Consider the following 18334-nt stretch of genomic DNA (forward strand, 5'->3'; position numbering starts at 1 on the left):
GCAACACCCTGCATTTTCACCAACCGGACCACCATTTCCATTTGGACACCACACTGAGATCTCATTAACCACAACCAAACATGTGGAACACACTTCATAAATATTCTATATTAACATGTAATCAAAAATTTTCCAAATTCAACAGTGGTTATATTATTTGGAGCTTTTGCAAGTATTTTCTTGATTATAAATAACTTCTAAAAACAATCTAAGAAAATGATAAATACATTTTTGAACACCAATGAGTTCATCAAAACCCTTTCTGCCTCAACTCCTCCAGTATCAGCTATGCAATTTGGGGCAAACTGCTTCAATCTACCTTGTCCTATTTCCTTTTTGTGAAATGGAGATAAAACACCTATAGATTATGATGAAGTAAAATAAATGCCCATAAAAATTCCCTAGTAAGTCATAAAGCAATTTATATTAGTAAGCAAATATAATAAAGCACTTATTAAAAAACAATAAATTCACAAACTTAGAGTAGGCAATCCCTTAGTGAAATCACAACAAAGTTATACATTGAAGATTTATTTTGGTAAGAACATATTTTAAACTTTAAATTTTAATACCACTAATATTATTATAAATTGTGTCATTTTTGTTCTTAACTGGAACATTGCCCAAAATAAGGAAAATAAATACACTGTTTTACAACTGTGGAACTTATTAATACATATAATTTTATAATATCTGTAATTAAAAATTAACTTTTACTGACAATAGAAGAAAATGCTTAATTTCCTGGTACAGCACATTCTGAATTACACGTTGCTGATTTGCCACACTACTCTGATTTACTACTATGTGGAATGAATTTACCTCCACCATTCATGGAGTTGTCAGAACATCTACACAATCCACCAGAGCTGTTGTGGGGAGATGATTTCACAAGTTGGCATATACGAAATAACCTAGATACCTCTATTATCATTGTTTTTTTTTCTCAGAAGGAAATAAGCAAAATACCAACTAGTAAAAGGAAAAAAAAAACACAGGAGAAAAAAAGTCATGATTTTACCTAATGCTGAGAAACAAATCCCCTTCCTATTAGATCTGTAACTACTGGGGGGAAAAGTATACTTTCTCCATGCTCCCCAAATATGCTTTTTTCCCCTGAGAAGTATAAGCACTTAGAGAAAATAAAAATAACTAACCTCTGTAAAAATCATTCAAATCTACCACTCTTCATTCAAGATTCAAACACAAATTATCACTAGAATTAAGTTCACAGTAATGAAAGAAGTCCTGAAACGCCAGATTCTATTCTACTCTGACCTTAACCACATTAATATCCACCATTAAAACATCAAGAATATGAAATTTGAACAACAGTCTCCAAAAGCAGGTGTCACGATCCATTAGATTAAGGGAAGAAACAGTACCACCAACTCAACATGACCAGTAGTTGTTCTTGGTAGCTGTTTGATAATGGGCATTAACAACATTACCCATATATACTACATACCTATGCTAGAACTGGGTGCCCAACCATTTTTTTTAACCAATGAGCCACACAATCAAAAGAGAAATGGATCCACAACCTAAATTCAGTAGCCAACTTTAAAAATTAAATGTTTGATTTCAACAAGAAAGAAACTTAAGAGCGTTTAGGAGAGTTTATTTTTCACATGTGGTTTGTTCATTTGTCCATTGTAGCTTTGCAGTAACAAAAAAATTGAAATGTTTTAGAGATAACTATCTCCTTTACATTGTGGATTAGTGTCTGGAGTCTCATTTACACGCTACTCAAACCCCAAGAGAAAAAGCGGGATGCAATTTTTTTCCCTCTCCAGTTCACTCTTGCAGTGGCCTCCCCTTTCAATGACAGCTTTGCTCAATCATATTTCTTCATTCAAGGTGTATTTCATCAGCCAGGCAACCTTAAGAACCAGGCACAGTGCTAGGCTCTGGGGTTTCAAAGTCAATTCCTGCTCCCAACATTTACAAGTCTTATTATCTAATTGTGTTCTATCCAAATTATCAAGGACACACCTTGTAACCTGGTAAATTAAGCAACATAATTGTTTGTTACAAGAGATTGTTAGGTACTAAAACATAGACTGCAAGTAATTTTGCTATTCACACACACATCACTTTAGAGCAGATAGGTTACTTAACTTTTACTTGATTTTTACGTTTAGCATGCTCAATTTCTTTAAAATAATATCAGAAACACCAACACTGCCATGTTTTAAATTTTCTTAAGTTAGGATGAAATCAAAGTAGCCCTCAAAATCTAATTCTATGCAGTTTGTGTTCCAAGACCATATATACTCACACTCTCTTAAGCTACTACAGATAAAACTTCATCCCTGAATTTTCACCTTGTCCTACAGGCACCCTGTCTGTTACTGTTAACAAAAACAGATAAACTGAGTGGAAGAACAGTAAAAACTGAATTTGCATAAAAGCCCAAGATATAAACAGAGGCATTGTAATACACAGGTTTTCAAAGAAACACTTACGTAATGAGCGTCGTCTTTTGTTCTTTAATTTCCTCCTTTTGTTCATTCCAGCCTTAGAAGGGGATTCTTCTTTGGCCTTTGGCTGGCTAGAAACTTTTGAGGAGTTCTGCTGACTGAAGTGTGTGGGTACGTGGCGAGCTAGCCCTCCCTGAGAAGCAAAGCTGGCATTGCAGCCACCAACAACACACTAAATAAAAATAAAAAAAGGATGTCAGGGATTCTGGGTAGGAAACAAGCACAATATGAGTGAGTGAATTTTTTTTTTCAGAAGTAAATCGGTAATGCTACAGAACTAATTCCAGAACCCTTTCATTTTATATAAGTTGCCCAAAGTAATGCACGTTAAGTGGTGGTGCAGCTGAAAAATAAAACTTAAGTTCCAAGTCTCCCCAGTTTATTGCTCTTCCCTCTGATATACAAGACAAACATACTGGAATCTTTTTCCCAAAAAAATCTGGTTTTGAATTAAACACGTTTTTAAAGAGGAGCAGTAAGCTGTTTTATATCAAAGAATTAGGCATCCTGATAACTATGCGCATTCCTGGATTTTTTTAAATTATTTTTATCTTACAATATATGCTATTTCAAAATCTCCAGCAGCCTCCCTACTGTCCTAATGAACAGAAAACAAAACAAATATAGTTAATAATGACATTTAAACTATTAGATCTAACCTCTCAGAGAAGACTCGCGCTCAGAATCAGCCTTACCCAACCCTCTACAAGTTCCATTCAATACTGCCCCTCTAGCTTTCTGCATTTTCAAGATTGAGAAAACAAATGGTTAACTATTTAAGTCAACCTGGTGAATGACCTGCTAGTCCAACAAGAAATGTAGAATTCTTGGATGGCACTAAAATTAAAATAGGTAAGATTAGCTAAGGTACAAATGAGTAATTTCTCAGTTAAAACCTCAGGAAATAATATTTGCAGGTCTTCTAACAAATAGAATGTTAATTAAAACAAGCACTATTTGCCCTGGCCAGGTAGCTCAGTTGGTTGAAGCACTGTCCCAATACACCAAGGTTGTGGGTTTGTCCCCAGACAGGACACACAGGAACCAACCAATGAATGCACAAATAAGTTGAATGACAAACTGATCTCTCTCTCTCAAAATCAACACATTAAACCCTAAATGCTTCCAGGGTCTTTCTTTAAACAGGTACTCTACCCCTTTAAATTTCTAAAAACACAATACAACCCTCTATTAGTAGAGATCCTAACTTTATGCACCAAGTCTCCCTCTAAAACAGCCTAAGTGAAAAGGAGCTTACCCCCCACCTTTGAGATCCTTCCTCTTTCACTGCACATCTAAATGTTTATCCCAACTCATCCTTTCCATGTATTTTGAAGACAAGAGCATACTTTTACTGAGCTGTTAATAGAATCTGATAAAACTAATGCTGGTTGAAAAATTCACAGCAAGCTCCTTACATAGTGTCATTAATAATTATTCTTTTTACTTGGATATGCAAGCGACAATTTCATGGGCTCTCATGGCCCTCAGCATCACTAACAAATATCTTTGCCCATTCTAGAGTGACCACTAAGTTAAGAGGCAGAGGAATGATTCAAGATTTTAGTTCAGATAATCATCTATTCTACACTTAGTACAATGCAAGATTCTGCAAGTATAAGGATGACTGAGATACAGTTCCCACCCTCAGAGTGCTTATATGTGGTCAGCAAGACAACTTCAAAGGACTACAATCGGGGGTAAAGCACAGAGTGCTACGGGAACCATGAGAAGCAGCAATTGGCCATATCCAGTACTTCAAACTTAGAATTTCATTTAGTCTCTACAAGGATCCCATCAGTAGTGTGGTCCCCAGAGAGCCTGCATCAACAATATTCGGCCACAGACTCTGACCATGAGAAGTTTAGCAACTAAGGGTTATTGAGTTCTTAAAATTTAAAGTGACTACACATATTTTGAGTACCAAAAACATAATACTTCTTTTAAAGTTCCCATCTTCTGTAGATTACCATATTGCCATAAAATGGCTGTCCACCATGGGCGCCAAGAGCCAACTATTGCTACTTACCACTTTCAGCAAAACTATTATAACAAAGACACCAAATTTCTTATTTTATTTAAATTAGTTTTTGTATTTATTGAGGTGAAATTCACCATGCTATGTTCAAGTGCACAATTCAGTGGTACTTACTGTATTTATAATGTTATAAAACCATCAGCTCTATATCCTTGCCAAATCTTATTTTTATTAAAAGCATCCTAGTAAGAAATAGTGCCCTCATGGTTATTTGTATTTTCTTAACCATTTTTTAAAATTTTAAACAAGTTATTTAAGTATTGAAAAACATTTAAATACGTTTGGAACAACTTGGGCATGTGAACCTACTTCTGAAACTGCAAATTTTGTAAAATCTAAACACAGATCAAGTGTTTAGCATCTGAACTGACAGTGCTTTAAGGAGAATCACATTAATGGGTTAGTTTCGTACTCTCCAGTACATTTTAGACACAAAATAGTTACTGAGCACTTGAAATGGGGGTATAAAATGCACACTGAATTTGGGAGGTTTAGTACCAAAACAGCAAAATAGTTCATCAATTTTGTATATTGATAAAATACTGAAAGAATATAGTAGGTTATTTCAAATATATTATTTAAATTATTTTCACCTGTTTCAATTATTTTAATGTAGCACTGGAAAATTTAAAATGACCTATTTGGTTTACACATATTTCTATTACACAGTATTGACACAGAATAAGTATACAATACTTACTTTTCTTACTTTCCGAGAAGATATCATCCCTATATTCCCTAACACCTACTCTAAAAGTATATAATAAATAAGCATCTTTTGTGGCCACTGTGTTTGATGCTTCAAAGAATCTAATATAAATAAGGTAGCCCTTGCTGGTATAGTTCAGTGGATTGACCACGGGCTGTGAACCATAGGGTCACCAGTTCGATTCCCAGTCAGGGCACATGCCTGGGTTGCAGGCCAGGTCCCCAATAGCAGGCACATGAGAGGCAACCACACACTGATGTTTCTCTCTCTCTCCCTCCCCCTCTGTCTAAAAATAAATAAAATGAGGCAGGCTCTGCCTTAAAAACAAGGCAGTCTTTGCCCTGCAGTTGCCAGTTTAATATTGTTTATTCAAGCAAATATGTTGAAAAAACTCCACATGTCAAATTTTAGAATAGCTACTTGACTACACTCATAATTAAAAGGCAGAAATGGCAGTAACAGTTTAGATCCAAGCCCTTCAGGTTTAAATTCAGAGGGATTTTGTGATATGACTCCACCAAGATTATCCTTAATTACAAGGGTCCCAGTAGGCTTGGCAGGTTCATTTTCTCCTGGGATCCTTCAAGACTGAAAAGAACAGGTCCTGGTAGCATCTAAAATTGCAAGTAAATATCACAAGTTAATCTAATCAACAATTAAATCAATGATTCAAGGATCTGAAAATAAAACTTCAGTAACGAAAATTCTAACAAAAAATCTTTTTCTTTGATTTTTTAAAGATTGTTTTTATTCATTTCTAGAGACAGGGGGAGGGAGAAAAAGATGGAGAGAGACACTGACAGGTTACCTCTCACACACCCCCAACTAGGGACCTGGCCCAAAACCCTGGCATGTACCCTGACTAGGAATCAAACAAACAACCTTTTGGTTCTCAGGCCAGCGTTCAACCCACTGAGACACACCAGCCAGAGCTTTTTTCTTTGACTTTGATCATTCTTTAATTAAGAATTATAAACAAATCTAAAAAAGAGAATACAAATGTACAGTAAAAATTTAGAGAATCACAAGCACACACATTTCACTTAAATGCATTCCTTTTAACCTAAAGGAAAAAATAATTTTAAGTGTCATCTAACCAATGTTCCACTCATTGATGGGTATCTCAGAGAACAGATGAAAGACCAATCTGCTGTTGCCTCAAATGGCCTTAGTACCACCATCCTACTCTCATGAGCATTTCACGGTACCGAATATGTTTGAATGCTCCAATATTCGTGTTTCCACCCACACATATAGCAGTGACCCCTGAATTTAAGCCACCTCACACAGTGTTCTGATGAATAAGCACCCTGTTCAACAATTAGGAGAACTAAATGGCTTTTGGACACTGAGTATTTTAAATGTTCTATCTCCCACCTCTACTGAAACACTCTGCTGGGTACCACTGTGGTGAAGTAGCTGTTCTAAAATTTGAAACAAGGAATTACTGGGGATTTTTCTGCCCTAAAAGATTTATTCAAATTAAGCAATACTGAAAATTGTCTTTTCTAGTACAAAGACTATGAAGTACGATACTATGAAAATGTACAAGGAGTTACTGAAACATAAAGCAGAAATTACCAGTTTCATAGAAGATATGAGTGTTTACTAAAAAGTAATCTAAAGGAAAACAAAAATCCCAGGTAGAAATGTTGGTTTCTTAGTTTTGACAAATGAACCACAGTAACATGAGATGATAACATGAAGGGAACGAACTGGGTGAAAATATAGTGGGCGGGGAGTGCTCTCTGCACCTTTGTCCATAAATATAACAATTTTCAAACTTGTCTGTAAATTTGACAATTTTCCAAAAGTCTAACAATCTTCCAAAGTAAAAAGCCTTTTAGAACTCCAGGTAGGAAGTACAGCCTATACAAAACCTCAATGATAATAAAGTGTGATCCATCTGAGAACTATAAATGGTAGGGTATGGATGAATCACAATTTCCTGTGAAGGTATTGTTAATAAGGAAACAAATGAGAACAGAGAAGCAGGTAAATACCACGCATGAAGACCTTACTATGCACTATGCTAAGAAATGTTAATTTTAATTTGGAGTGAGTGAGGCGTTACCAAGAATTTCCAATAGCAGAGAAACTAACAGATGAACGGGAATAAAAGAGTAGGGTGAGAAGTAGTGGTATTCAAATTATACTGAAGATCAAACTGACAGGATTTGCTACTGCATTTAGGGGGAGTACAGGTAAAGCTCAGAAAGGATCAAAAGTAATGCAGGACTCTTAAAGTCAGAGTAACTGGATGGATGGTGTCACTATTTACACAATCTCAAGTAGAACCATGTTTGAAATGAAAAACCAAGGTTTTGTACATGTTTATTAGTTCAAAATGTTCTATTAGACCCGCAAGGTAAATATTCTGGAATCCAAGGAAATTTAGGGCTAGAGATACACATCTAAGAGAAATCACAACATAAACAGGATTTAAAGCCAAAGGAGTAGATGAGAACACCAAGGGTGAGAAATTTTAAGAGATCACTCTACAACATGTAGAAGTCAGAGAGCAGAGGCCTACAAAAATAGACTAGAAGGAGCAGTCAACAAGTTTGGAAGAAGGGGTGGCAGGAAAAACAAATGTGGTATAAAGGAGGCCTAGAGAACAAAGTGTAAGCCAATGAAAATCCCATATGCAACATGCACATAGTAAGCACAGCCTAGACCTTTCTTCCTCTATGCATTTTTCCCATTGAAAGAGCATTGAATTGGTAACTGCATTTACCAGTGAAATGTTTAGTAGTAGTTATTGTATCACTGGGTGATCCAGTGATATAATAAGTGGTATCTCTCTTATGAGGTCTTCCCCCATTAAGAGAAATATCTCAACCCTGGTGGTGTGGATCACTGGGCACCTGCCTGTGGACTGAAAGCATGCTGGTCTGACTCCCAGTCAAGGCACATGCCTGGGTTTCTGGCCAGGTTCCCCAGTTGGGGGCATGCAAGAAGCAACTGATCAATCTCTCGCACACTGATGTTTCTCTTCCTCTTTCTCCCTCCCTTCCCCTCTCTCTAAAAATAAATAAAATATATTTTAAAAAGAGAAAAATATCTCATAGAACAGAGTTTCTTAAGCCTGGGTGCACAATAAAACCATCTGAAAGATCTTTTTAAATAAAGGCAACACACCCCAGAGATTCTAATTGGTCATGGGTGCAACTCAGACATCAGGATTTGGATATATAGTGAGACAGTTTATACAGTAAAGAAAAAATCTCTTGATTCTTATTCTTTCCAAATAATAAAACCCCTACTATTCTCCAACAGGGACCATTTCATTTTTCTTTCTTTGGGGGTGGGAGGAATTATTTTTGGTTTCTGTATGATGATGATCATTGCGACTGTTATCCTTACTTGTATTCAAAGTGCACCCATCAGTGAATGGGAGCTTCCCAGAAACTGGCTGTCAGGGCTGAGCTACACGGAGCTTCAAACACAGACACACGGATATACAAATGGCAAAGAAGAATTAATGAAAGATGGCAGAACAGGGTGTTTAAAGCTTTGTATTATTACAGAGAATGTTTGTTGAAAAGCTGAAGATTTTCACCGAAGTGTGTGTGTGTAAGATGACGGACTGTTAACTAAGTAGATAAAGAGAACCCTTTCCCAACTGCACACACACATCAAATCACAATATACTTTAAGAGTCTTACCATTCTGTCAATTGTACCTCAATAAAGTTGAAAAGAGTAAAATATTTTTAAATTAGAATGATCAACTACCATTATAAAACAGATCATAAAAGAACTGAAAAAAGAAATGATATAATCACACATCACAATGAATGACATAATCACTCACTGTGCCCTGTAACAAATTACCAGAATTTGCCTGTATGCACAGCAAGAAGCCACCTTACAAGGGGGATACAACAGTTTAAGTCTGGATTGATAAAACTTCTTTTCTTTTAATCAACCTTTTAAACTAGGTTCTTGGATCCACAATACCTAAAAAGACTGGCTGTGTCAGACTTAAAAGACAGCCTAAGTTTCTCAAGGGCTACTCCCTCCCAAAGGGAAGGTACTCCAGTACGTCAGTACTAGGGAAGGAATCTATCACGTTGAGCTACAGAAGACTAGTTCCTGAGGAAAAGTTATAATTAACAAATTCACCCACAACAATTAAATAACTACAAATACTATGTTCAAAGTAACAGAAATAATTAGAGTAGCAGAGAAACCTGTGAAGATAGTGAGCTTATCTGAAAAGCACAACCACACAATTTCAAACATACACATACAAATTTACCCAGACAAACTACTGCTACATTGGCAATGAAGATAAAGGAAAACAAAACAATCACCAAACACGCTGTAGAGATCTAATTTTTATTTTTTTCAGTTAAGTAAAATATATGTAAGCAAAGGCTGAAACCACTTAGCTGTGATAAAGCTTAATATCTGATGACTAAGAAGAATCACAACCACATACACCCCAAAAAAGGACCAAGAGAATAGTTTTAGAACTCCCGAAATCCTAGTACTACCAACACATATAATGTTTTATTATGTTTAACAAAACGACAGGAACTCCCCTTCCCTCAAACTCTAAGTCTACACACAAAGCAGAGGTGTATATTCATGACGAAGTGAACGCTAGGTGGGGGAGAGGGCTTACCTTGGAATAATCTTTGTACTTTAATTATCATAGGCAAATATTATACAAACCCTTGGCAAAGAAACTGTATTTGCATTTTAGGAGTGTGTATAATATTACAAAACTAAAATTTCATGAGCTGACATAATTATTTTCATGACACTACCTACCTTTTTATCATTAAGTATAAGACAAATAAGTTTGGGGACCATAAAACTAAAGCTTAAACCTAAATAACACCCACTGCATTCATTTCCTACATGGAGTTAACTAGGTCTTACTGACTGCGGGTTTCTAGCCTGTCATTACCAACACTCTAATGGAGATCCTTACCACTCAAATCTTTAACCAGTTTTCCCAGAAGCTGCATGAGCAAAAACCAATCAATTCAATATATAAACATCTGTATTATGTAAGCATCAACATAATGACAGTCATGGATTATAAGCCAAAGATTAGGCAAAGAAGAGACCGCTTTGTAAGAAGAATACCAACTAGCAAATTTAAATGGGAAAATGGAAAATACTCATTTACAACCCTCACAGTAATAACTGATCCAGGCAAGAATCATCAATAGAGACTAAAACTGATTCTAATGGGTAACATATATTTATGTAGGTGCAAAGTTATCTCTTCAATAACTATTCATTGTACAGGGACAAACAGTAAGTTTATAGTAGAGAACCTAGGAAATTCCACCTAAACCAAACGATGCTAAGAACTGCGTATGAGGAAACAAACTGTCATCAACTGTCCTCAGAAGAGATAGTAAGAATTTTGTCATTTTCTGCAAAAATGCCTGAACTGAAATCTGGTCATTACAAAATCACCAAACAACCCCAAAATGGGGGACATACTGCAAAATAAAAGGTTAAAATTCTTCAAAAAACATCAGTACCATGAATGATAAAGAAAGGCTGAAGAAACTTTAAGATTAAAGGAGTCGTAAAAACTACGCATGATCCTCATTTGGAATCCAAACCTCCAATATAAAAACTATTATTGAGACAATTTATAAAATTTGAGTAGCTAATAACATCAAGTTTCTGGATGTCGACAATGGTACTAAGGTTGTAATGTCCTTGTTCTTGGGAAATACACACACTGAATTTAGTATTTAGGTACACTGCTCCTCTCAAACAAAATGTGTGTGCATATGTGTGTACTGTACTGGTAGGTAAAAGAAAGGAGGAGAGATGGCAGAAGACAGATGGAGAGATGTATTGGGTTGCCCAAAAGGCTTCATTGTTTCCCATAAGACAGCTGTCTTTCCCATGGTTGTCTTTCATTTCATTTGAAACAATTTATTAGATTGTTTTGTGTCACCTGTCACATCAGAGTGTATTTAAAAAAAAAACCGCCCTGGCTGCAGCAGCTCAGTGCACCGAGTTTCACATATATTTCTGAAACTACATGCTATTCCCCAAATTGTCCAGTTATCTATTCCTTTATGCATTCTTTTCTTTTCCTCAAAAGCACATTATTATTTCAGTTTTAGATAGTTGTCATGTTTGTATAACCCTGTGAATACACCAAAAAACACTGAATTGTACAGTTGGTAAACGTTATGCTATGTAAATTATATTTAAAATATATATACTTATAGATGCCTGAAATGATCTAATGCCACAAAACAAAATTCTTGGCTTTCCTGTAAGATGCTTCTCATCTTTACATACTGAGGGCAGGCACAGATTTTTTAAAAGAATAACAAAAAAACGAATCATAAAAAAGTTGATAAATTAAACCACTAACATTAAAAGCTATTCATGAGAAGACTCCATTAGGAAAGGTAAAAAGAACCAAAAACAGACTGGAAAAATGTACTTGCAATACACATATCTGACAAAGGACTTATTCCCAAAATATTAAAAAGTTATATAATAAAATACAAACCATTCACTAAAATAACAAAAGGCTTGATTGAATAGGCACTTCACCAAAATAGAAAATCCAAATTGCCATTAAGTACATGAGAATGTGCTCAGAACTCACCAGGGAAATCAAATCTAAGGCCACCATGAGGTAACACCACACAACCACCAGAATGGTTAAAATTTAAAAGGCTGATACTATCAAGATACAGAGCAACTAAAACTCTCATTTGCTGCTGGTAGGAATGTGAAATAATATGACCAATTTGGAGATGGGTTTGGCACCTTCTAAAAGCTAAAAATGCTCTACTCTAGGACTCGGCAATTCCACTCACAGGTATACAGCCAAGAGAAATGAATGCACGTATGCAATCAAAAGACATGTAGAAGAATGAGCACAAGGCAGCTTATTGACAGTAGCTAAAGACTGGAAACAACCCAAATGTTCACCAGCATGAGAGCATGGATAATGCATGATTTATTTGTAGAATCAAATACTACACATCAATTTTTAAAAGATGACTGGTACCTACAACAAGGAAAATCTCATCGCTATTTTCTTAAGTGAAAAAAGCCAGACACAAAGGTTGTTCAACTAAGACAGGATGACAGAAATCATAAAATGGCCTAGAGGGTAAAGGAGAGGACTAGCAAGGGATAGACTGGAAAGGAACATTGGAAATTTTGTTTACTGAAAATACTCATTGGAGTAGTGGTTATACAGGTGCATACATAGAAAACAAATCTCTAAATTGTTGAACACTTAACTGTACTTTAAGGTGACAAGGTGGTGATGTTTTGGAATGAGCCTCTTATTTTTTGGAAAAAATTGGGGGTTTTTGTTCCCCCCTCAAATGAGACTCATCCCAAAATACCATCGACTCATCATTCCCCTCTATCTACAAGTACAGTCAACTAAATGCAATTTCTCCTCTTTCCTGGTTCCTTTTGTACAGTATAATAACCCTTGAACAAAATGGTTTTAAACTGTGCAGGTCCACTTATACAAAGATTCCTTCAATAAATACAGTCAGCCTTCTGTATCTGTGGGTTTTGCAGCCACAGATTCAACCAATTGCAGAGCAAAAGCAGTATTTTCCATCATTGTTGGAAATCCATGGATATGGATATGGAAGGCCAGGCAGACTATAAGCAACTTTCGACACCATTTTACACACGGGACTGGAACATCTACACATTTTCCTATCCTTAGGGGTCCTGGAACCAATCCTCCCCGGAAACTGAGAGCTGACTACAGTTAAGGTTGGACTGAGTCAACAGTTATACAAAGAGTTTCTAATGCACAGGTATCAACTCTTGTTCAAGGAACAAGCGTACATTTCATTGATCTCTAATCCATGTTTCCAGAGATTCTTTCATAGGTCACTTTTAAAACACTTAAAATAGCCATGGCTGAAGTCACTCTGCAGATTGAGTGCCTACCTGCAAACCAAAGTGTCACCAATTTGATTCCCAGTCAGGGCACCTGCCTGGGCTGCGGGCCAGATCACTGGTGGGGGACACACAAGAAGCAACCACACACTGATGTTTCTCTCCCTCTCTTCCTCCTTTCCCCTCTAAAAATAAATGAAATCTTTTAAAAACTTTTTAAAAAAATCCACTTAAAACTTTCATTATTCAAATCTGTTTAGATTTATAGAAACCTAAAGAATCTAAGTCCCCAAAAGAGCAGAAGGCCTGCCTTTCTTATGCAGCAGTTCCTTTCCCTCTTCCTAATGGGATCACCTATAGTTTCTAGAAAGAGGATTTGGAGAGAAACGCATTTGTATGGACTCTGAAGTTAACCTGCCCATCATAATCAACCAGCAGTAAATTGCTACCTTAAAAAATGTATAAAAATTCACAATATAAGAAAGTAAACTATTCTTTTACTTCAAATAAACTTCTTACATTTATTGGATATATACAGTATACAACTCTATTAAGTATTATTACCAGATACACATTAGAAAAAAGTTTAAAAACCTGTATCAGGTCACATGGTCTGTAGCATGTCTATAGCAAAAAACTACAGTGTTACAGTTACAGGACTGACATGTCAGCAGAAAGCTAAATGAGATGATTGGTTTTTTAAAAACATAGAGAAAAAGAGATCCAAGTAAAAAGAAAAATCCATATGAAAAGATGTCCAACATCACTCATAATCAAAGGAAAGCAAATTAAAACTACATTAGGATACAATTTCTCATGTATTAGATTAGCAAAAATCCAAAAGCTTGACAGTACCCTGTTAGGAAGGCTATGGCGAAGGCAGCTGCTCTAACACTGCTGATGAGGGCACAAGGCCCAGGGAGGACAATTCAGCAACATCAGTCACAATTACCAATGCTCACCCTGGCCAGGTAGCTCACTTGTTAAGACTGCCATCCCGCCCTGGCTGGTGTAGCTCAGTGGATTGAGCGCGGGCCTGCGAACCACACGATCGCAGTTCGATTCCCAGTTAGGGCACGTGCCTGGGTTGCGGGCCAGTTCCCAGCAGGGGACTCACGAGAGGCAACCATACATTGATGTTTCTCTCCTTCTCTCCTTCCTTTCCTCTCTGAAGATAAATAAATAAAATCTTAAAAAAAAAAAAGACCGCCATCCCCTTACAACAAATTTGTGAACTCAATCCCCAGTCAGGACACATACAAAAATCAACCAATGAATGCATAAGTAAGTGGAACAATAAGTCTGTCTCTTTCTCTCTTGCTAATCAATCATTATTTAATTTTGTTAATTACCAATGCTTTTATATAGCCTTTGATCCACCCACTCATATTATTTGGGGAAAATTTTCCTCCATATATAAGCATAAATATGTAAAATGACATGTTTAAAGATTCACCACTATAGTACTATTTGTAACAGCAAGGACTAGAAACAACCCAAGTATCTAAAAGTTTGGTTAAATAAACTGCCAGAGACACATACAATGAAATACTATGAAACTGTTGAAAAAAGAAAAAGAATATTCTCTATGTGCAAATACAGAAACGTCTCTAGTATAAAATACGTTTTTAAAAAAGCAAGATACATATACACCCAATAAAAATGTTAATAACGGGGAAAACGTGTATATTTTGAACAACTATAACCTTTGTAATATTTACGTAAATTAAGAACTGCTTGAAAATAAAAAGCTTATTTCAAAAAGCATAGACAGTATACAGTTTACCAAATTCTGTGATAGAAAGGAAGAAGAATGAGATTACAGGCTGATCTGCTTGTAGTTTCCTAAAGAAATACCAGAACAACTCACTAGTTATTTGCAAGACAAGGGATAAGGAAACAAAAAAAGAAAGCAAGATTTTAAGTGTGAATTATTTCTCTATACATTTTTAAAAATCTACATCTGAGGACATGTGTCCAATTTTGGAGGGAGAGAAGAAGGGAGGGAAACACTGACTGGTTGCCTCCTGTACATGCACTAATTAGGGATCCAACCCACAGCCTAGGCATGTGCCCTGAACAGGAATCAAACAAGCAAACTTGCAGTGCCTGGGACAATACTCCAAACTAAGTCATGCAGTCATGGCTTTTTAAGTATTTTTTTAAAGATTTTATTTATTTATTTTTTAGAGAGGGGGGAAGGGAGGGTGAAAGACAGGGAAAGAAACATCAATGTGTGGTTGCCTCTCATGCCCACCCCACCTCCCCTCCCCCACTGCTCCGGGACCTGGCTGTCACCCCAGGCATGTGCACTACACTGGGAATCGAATGGGCAAGCCTCTGGTTTGCAGGCCAGCACTCAATCCACTGAGCCAACCAAGCCAGGGCTCTTCATGCATTGCTAAAAATTGTCTTTTCAAAAGAAATTGTTTTTTCCAAAAATACCTTCTCAAGAATTATATCCTTTCTAATGAAACTCAAGGAAAGTTTCTGGGGCAGTATTTTCATAGCAGATATCATGGATTTAAAAACCATTAAACTTCTTTGAACTTTAAGTCTGTATGCTTTCCAAAATTACAAACCAAATATTTTGTTTAATTTTTAATGAAGATAAACAGGAAAATGTTTTTTATAAAAGTTTGCTCTTCATACAGATTTTTCTCAATACAACTATTGGACACAGTAATTAACAACCAAGTTCAGTGCATGCCTTCAAAATTGAAAGGATTCAAGTCCCTTCATGTTCTACAATTACATTTTTTATGTAATAATCATTGTGGGCTAATAAAAAAAAAAGGCTGAAACCAGTAACAGTGAGAGAACAATCAGAGCACAAGATATTAACACCAACCAACCAACTTTAACACATGCATTCAAGTCGTTCATCCATGCACTATTTTCAAGGCCCTACCCTCAGAGACATTTTTTGTTCTCCAAATTTTAATAATTATATTAAATCTTCTTTCCCCCATCTATTTTTTAAAAATTCCATGTGTCTAAGGAACATTAAAATACATGGTTCTTTTAAAATATTTTAGAAAGGCAAAAGTATGCCCATTGACAAACTTTTCAAGTTGGAATTTAAAAAATCACATACATGTACTTACCTTGAAAGGCTTATCTCCACTGTGTGTCAGCATGTGCCTCTGCAACCAACTCTGACTGGTTGACGGTGTGTTATACACTTTACAACCTTTCCATAAGCAAACAAATACCTGTTAAAAGAAGAGCCATAATAATTTCCATTACTTATTTCAACAAAGTTTTATTCCTTGAAGCTCGAATGAACATGTTGCTAGTCTTCAATTGGCAAAAAGAGCCATTTAATGTATGAGTCAATCAAATGCTTCATGTTAAACTTTCTGAACTTCCAGTAGGAGAGGACGTTTTAACCTTTCCCCTTTAAGGCTGCTGTCCATGTCCTCAATAAGGAACTAATAAATGTTAGTTAGTGGATACTGATACTTTCATCCTAAAAGAGTAAGTAATGCAATTAAACTATCCAATCACAATTCTCCTGCTCCTGAATTCCTATTCTAACACGCACACTACTTATTCTTACATTATTCAATTCACTAAAAATTATTTTCAAATACCTTGAATAGAAACCAAAATCTAATGCAAAAAGTAAAATTAATACAATTACAAAAGCAATGAGCATGAGGTACTCTATCATTATAATACACATACATTCTTGGGTTCAGACAACTACGACTGGGTTTGAAAAAGCACGATCTGTCAACTAAAAATCTAATCTTTCATCATTTTCCTACTAGTGAAATATCAATTTCCTAATTGATTATATTTCCATCAAGCTGAACATTAAAATGGATCACTAACATCAGCAATAGAAAAATTAATCTACTGTAATCATCACCTTCAAAGTACAATTTCTACACTCTGTTCTTCTCTGGGGTAAGAACCATTATAAATGGAGCCACACTTTGAAGACTCTAATGTATTAACTATATTATAGAACAGAGACGAGACATACAGAACTGAGGAAAAAATCATTAACGTCAGTTTAAAATAAATTTTCTTAAACTCAAAAAAAAATCAATGATCTAAAAAAAAACTAAGATCAGTTTTTATTAAAAAAACCATTTTATATCAGATAGGTCTAAACAGGCAACATTGCTATTATTGCTGCTGGTTGATGTGACTATTAGAGAAAGTTCTCGCACATCCTGTTCCATAAGAGATTTGCTAGTTTAAGTTAAGCAGATACGTTAAGTCATTAACGTTTCCTCCTTCATAACTTAAAATTCCTGACCTAGTACATGTTTAAAAAAATAATTCCTAGAGAGGGGACTTCCAGCCAAAATGGAGGTGTAAGTGGAAACACTGTGCCTCCTCGCACAACCAACTTTAAAGACAACAAAGTTTTAATAACAAAAACGCAACCAAAACACAGAAAATTGAACTATATATAAGTCCGACAACAACGAACCATTCATCCAGACTGGTAAGAGGGGTGGAGCCAGTGGCTGGCAGAGCGGGGTGGCGCAGGAAAACTCGGCTGCACTGACCCAGGCGCGGGCGGCGGTTGGCAGATCCCAGGCACAAGGCTGCCACAAGCAGACTCAGTGAGGGCACAAGGCAGCGGGCTGACCGCGGTCACCCATTCGCGCACAGATAAACCAAGTGAAGGAGCTAGCAGTGAGACAGACCTCACAGGCCCCAGCAGTGGGAAGCAGCAGACGCGGTCGCCATTACCACTCTCTGACCCCGCCCCCATATACAGCATCACAACCCAGCAACTGAGTTGCCCCACCCTGGTGAACACCTAGGGCTCTGCCTCTCATACACAACAGAGGGAAACAGACCAAAACATCATGGCTCAAGAACAACTCAAAGCCCCAGAGCCGATAACTCTAAACGACCAAGAAATAGCCAACCAATCAGATGCACAGTTCAAAACACTGGTGATCAGGATGCTCACAGAACTGGTTGATTTTAGTCACAAATTAGAGGAACAAATGAAGGCTAAACTAATTGAAATGAAGGGAAATGCACAGGAAACCAATAGTGATGGAAAGGAAACTAGGACTCAAATCAAGGGAGTGGACCAAAAGGAAGAAAGAAACAACCAAACAGAAAAGAAGGAAGAAACAAGATTTCAAAAAAATGAGGAGAGGCTTAGGAACCTCCAGGACATCTTTAAACGTTCCAACATCCGAATTATAGGGGTACCAGAAGGGCAAGAGGAATAGCTACGAGTAGAAAA

General features: G+C 36.4%; 1 protein-coding gene across 2 annotated transcripts in view; it reads right to left on the reverse strand.

Moving 5' to 3' along the window:
* AEBP2 (AE binding protein 2) overlaps positions 1–18334 on the reverse strand; it is a 72361-nt gene that overhangs the window by 24276 nt on the left and 29751 nt on the right. For both annotated transcript variants that reach the window (XM_037033777.1, XM_037033776.1), the window contains exons 3-4: positions 16215–16322; positions 2469–2655 (exon numbers count right to left, since the gene is read on the reverse strand). In XM_037033777.1, the coding sequence (XP_036889672.1) occupies positions 2469–2655; positions 16215–16322 (295 nt within the window). The remainder of the gene's footprint in view (positions 1–2468; positions 2656–16214; positions 16323–18334) is intronic.

This window comes from Sturnira hondurensis, unplaced genomic scaffold (genome assembly GCF_014824575.4).
Source record: "Sturnira hondurensis isolate 20B ecotype Veracruz unplaced genomic scaffold, ASM1482457v3 Scaffold0021795, whole genome shotgun sequence".
In the NCBI taxonomy this organism is placed as follows: Eukaryota; Metazoa; Chordata; class Mammalia; order Chiroptera; family Phyllostomidae; genus Sturnira; species Sturnira hondurensis.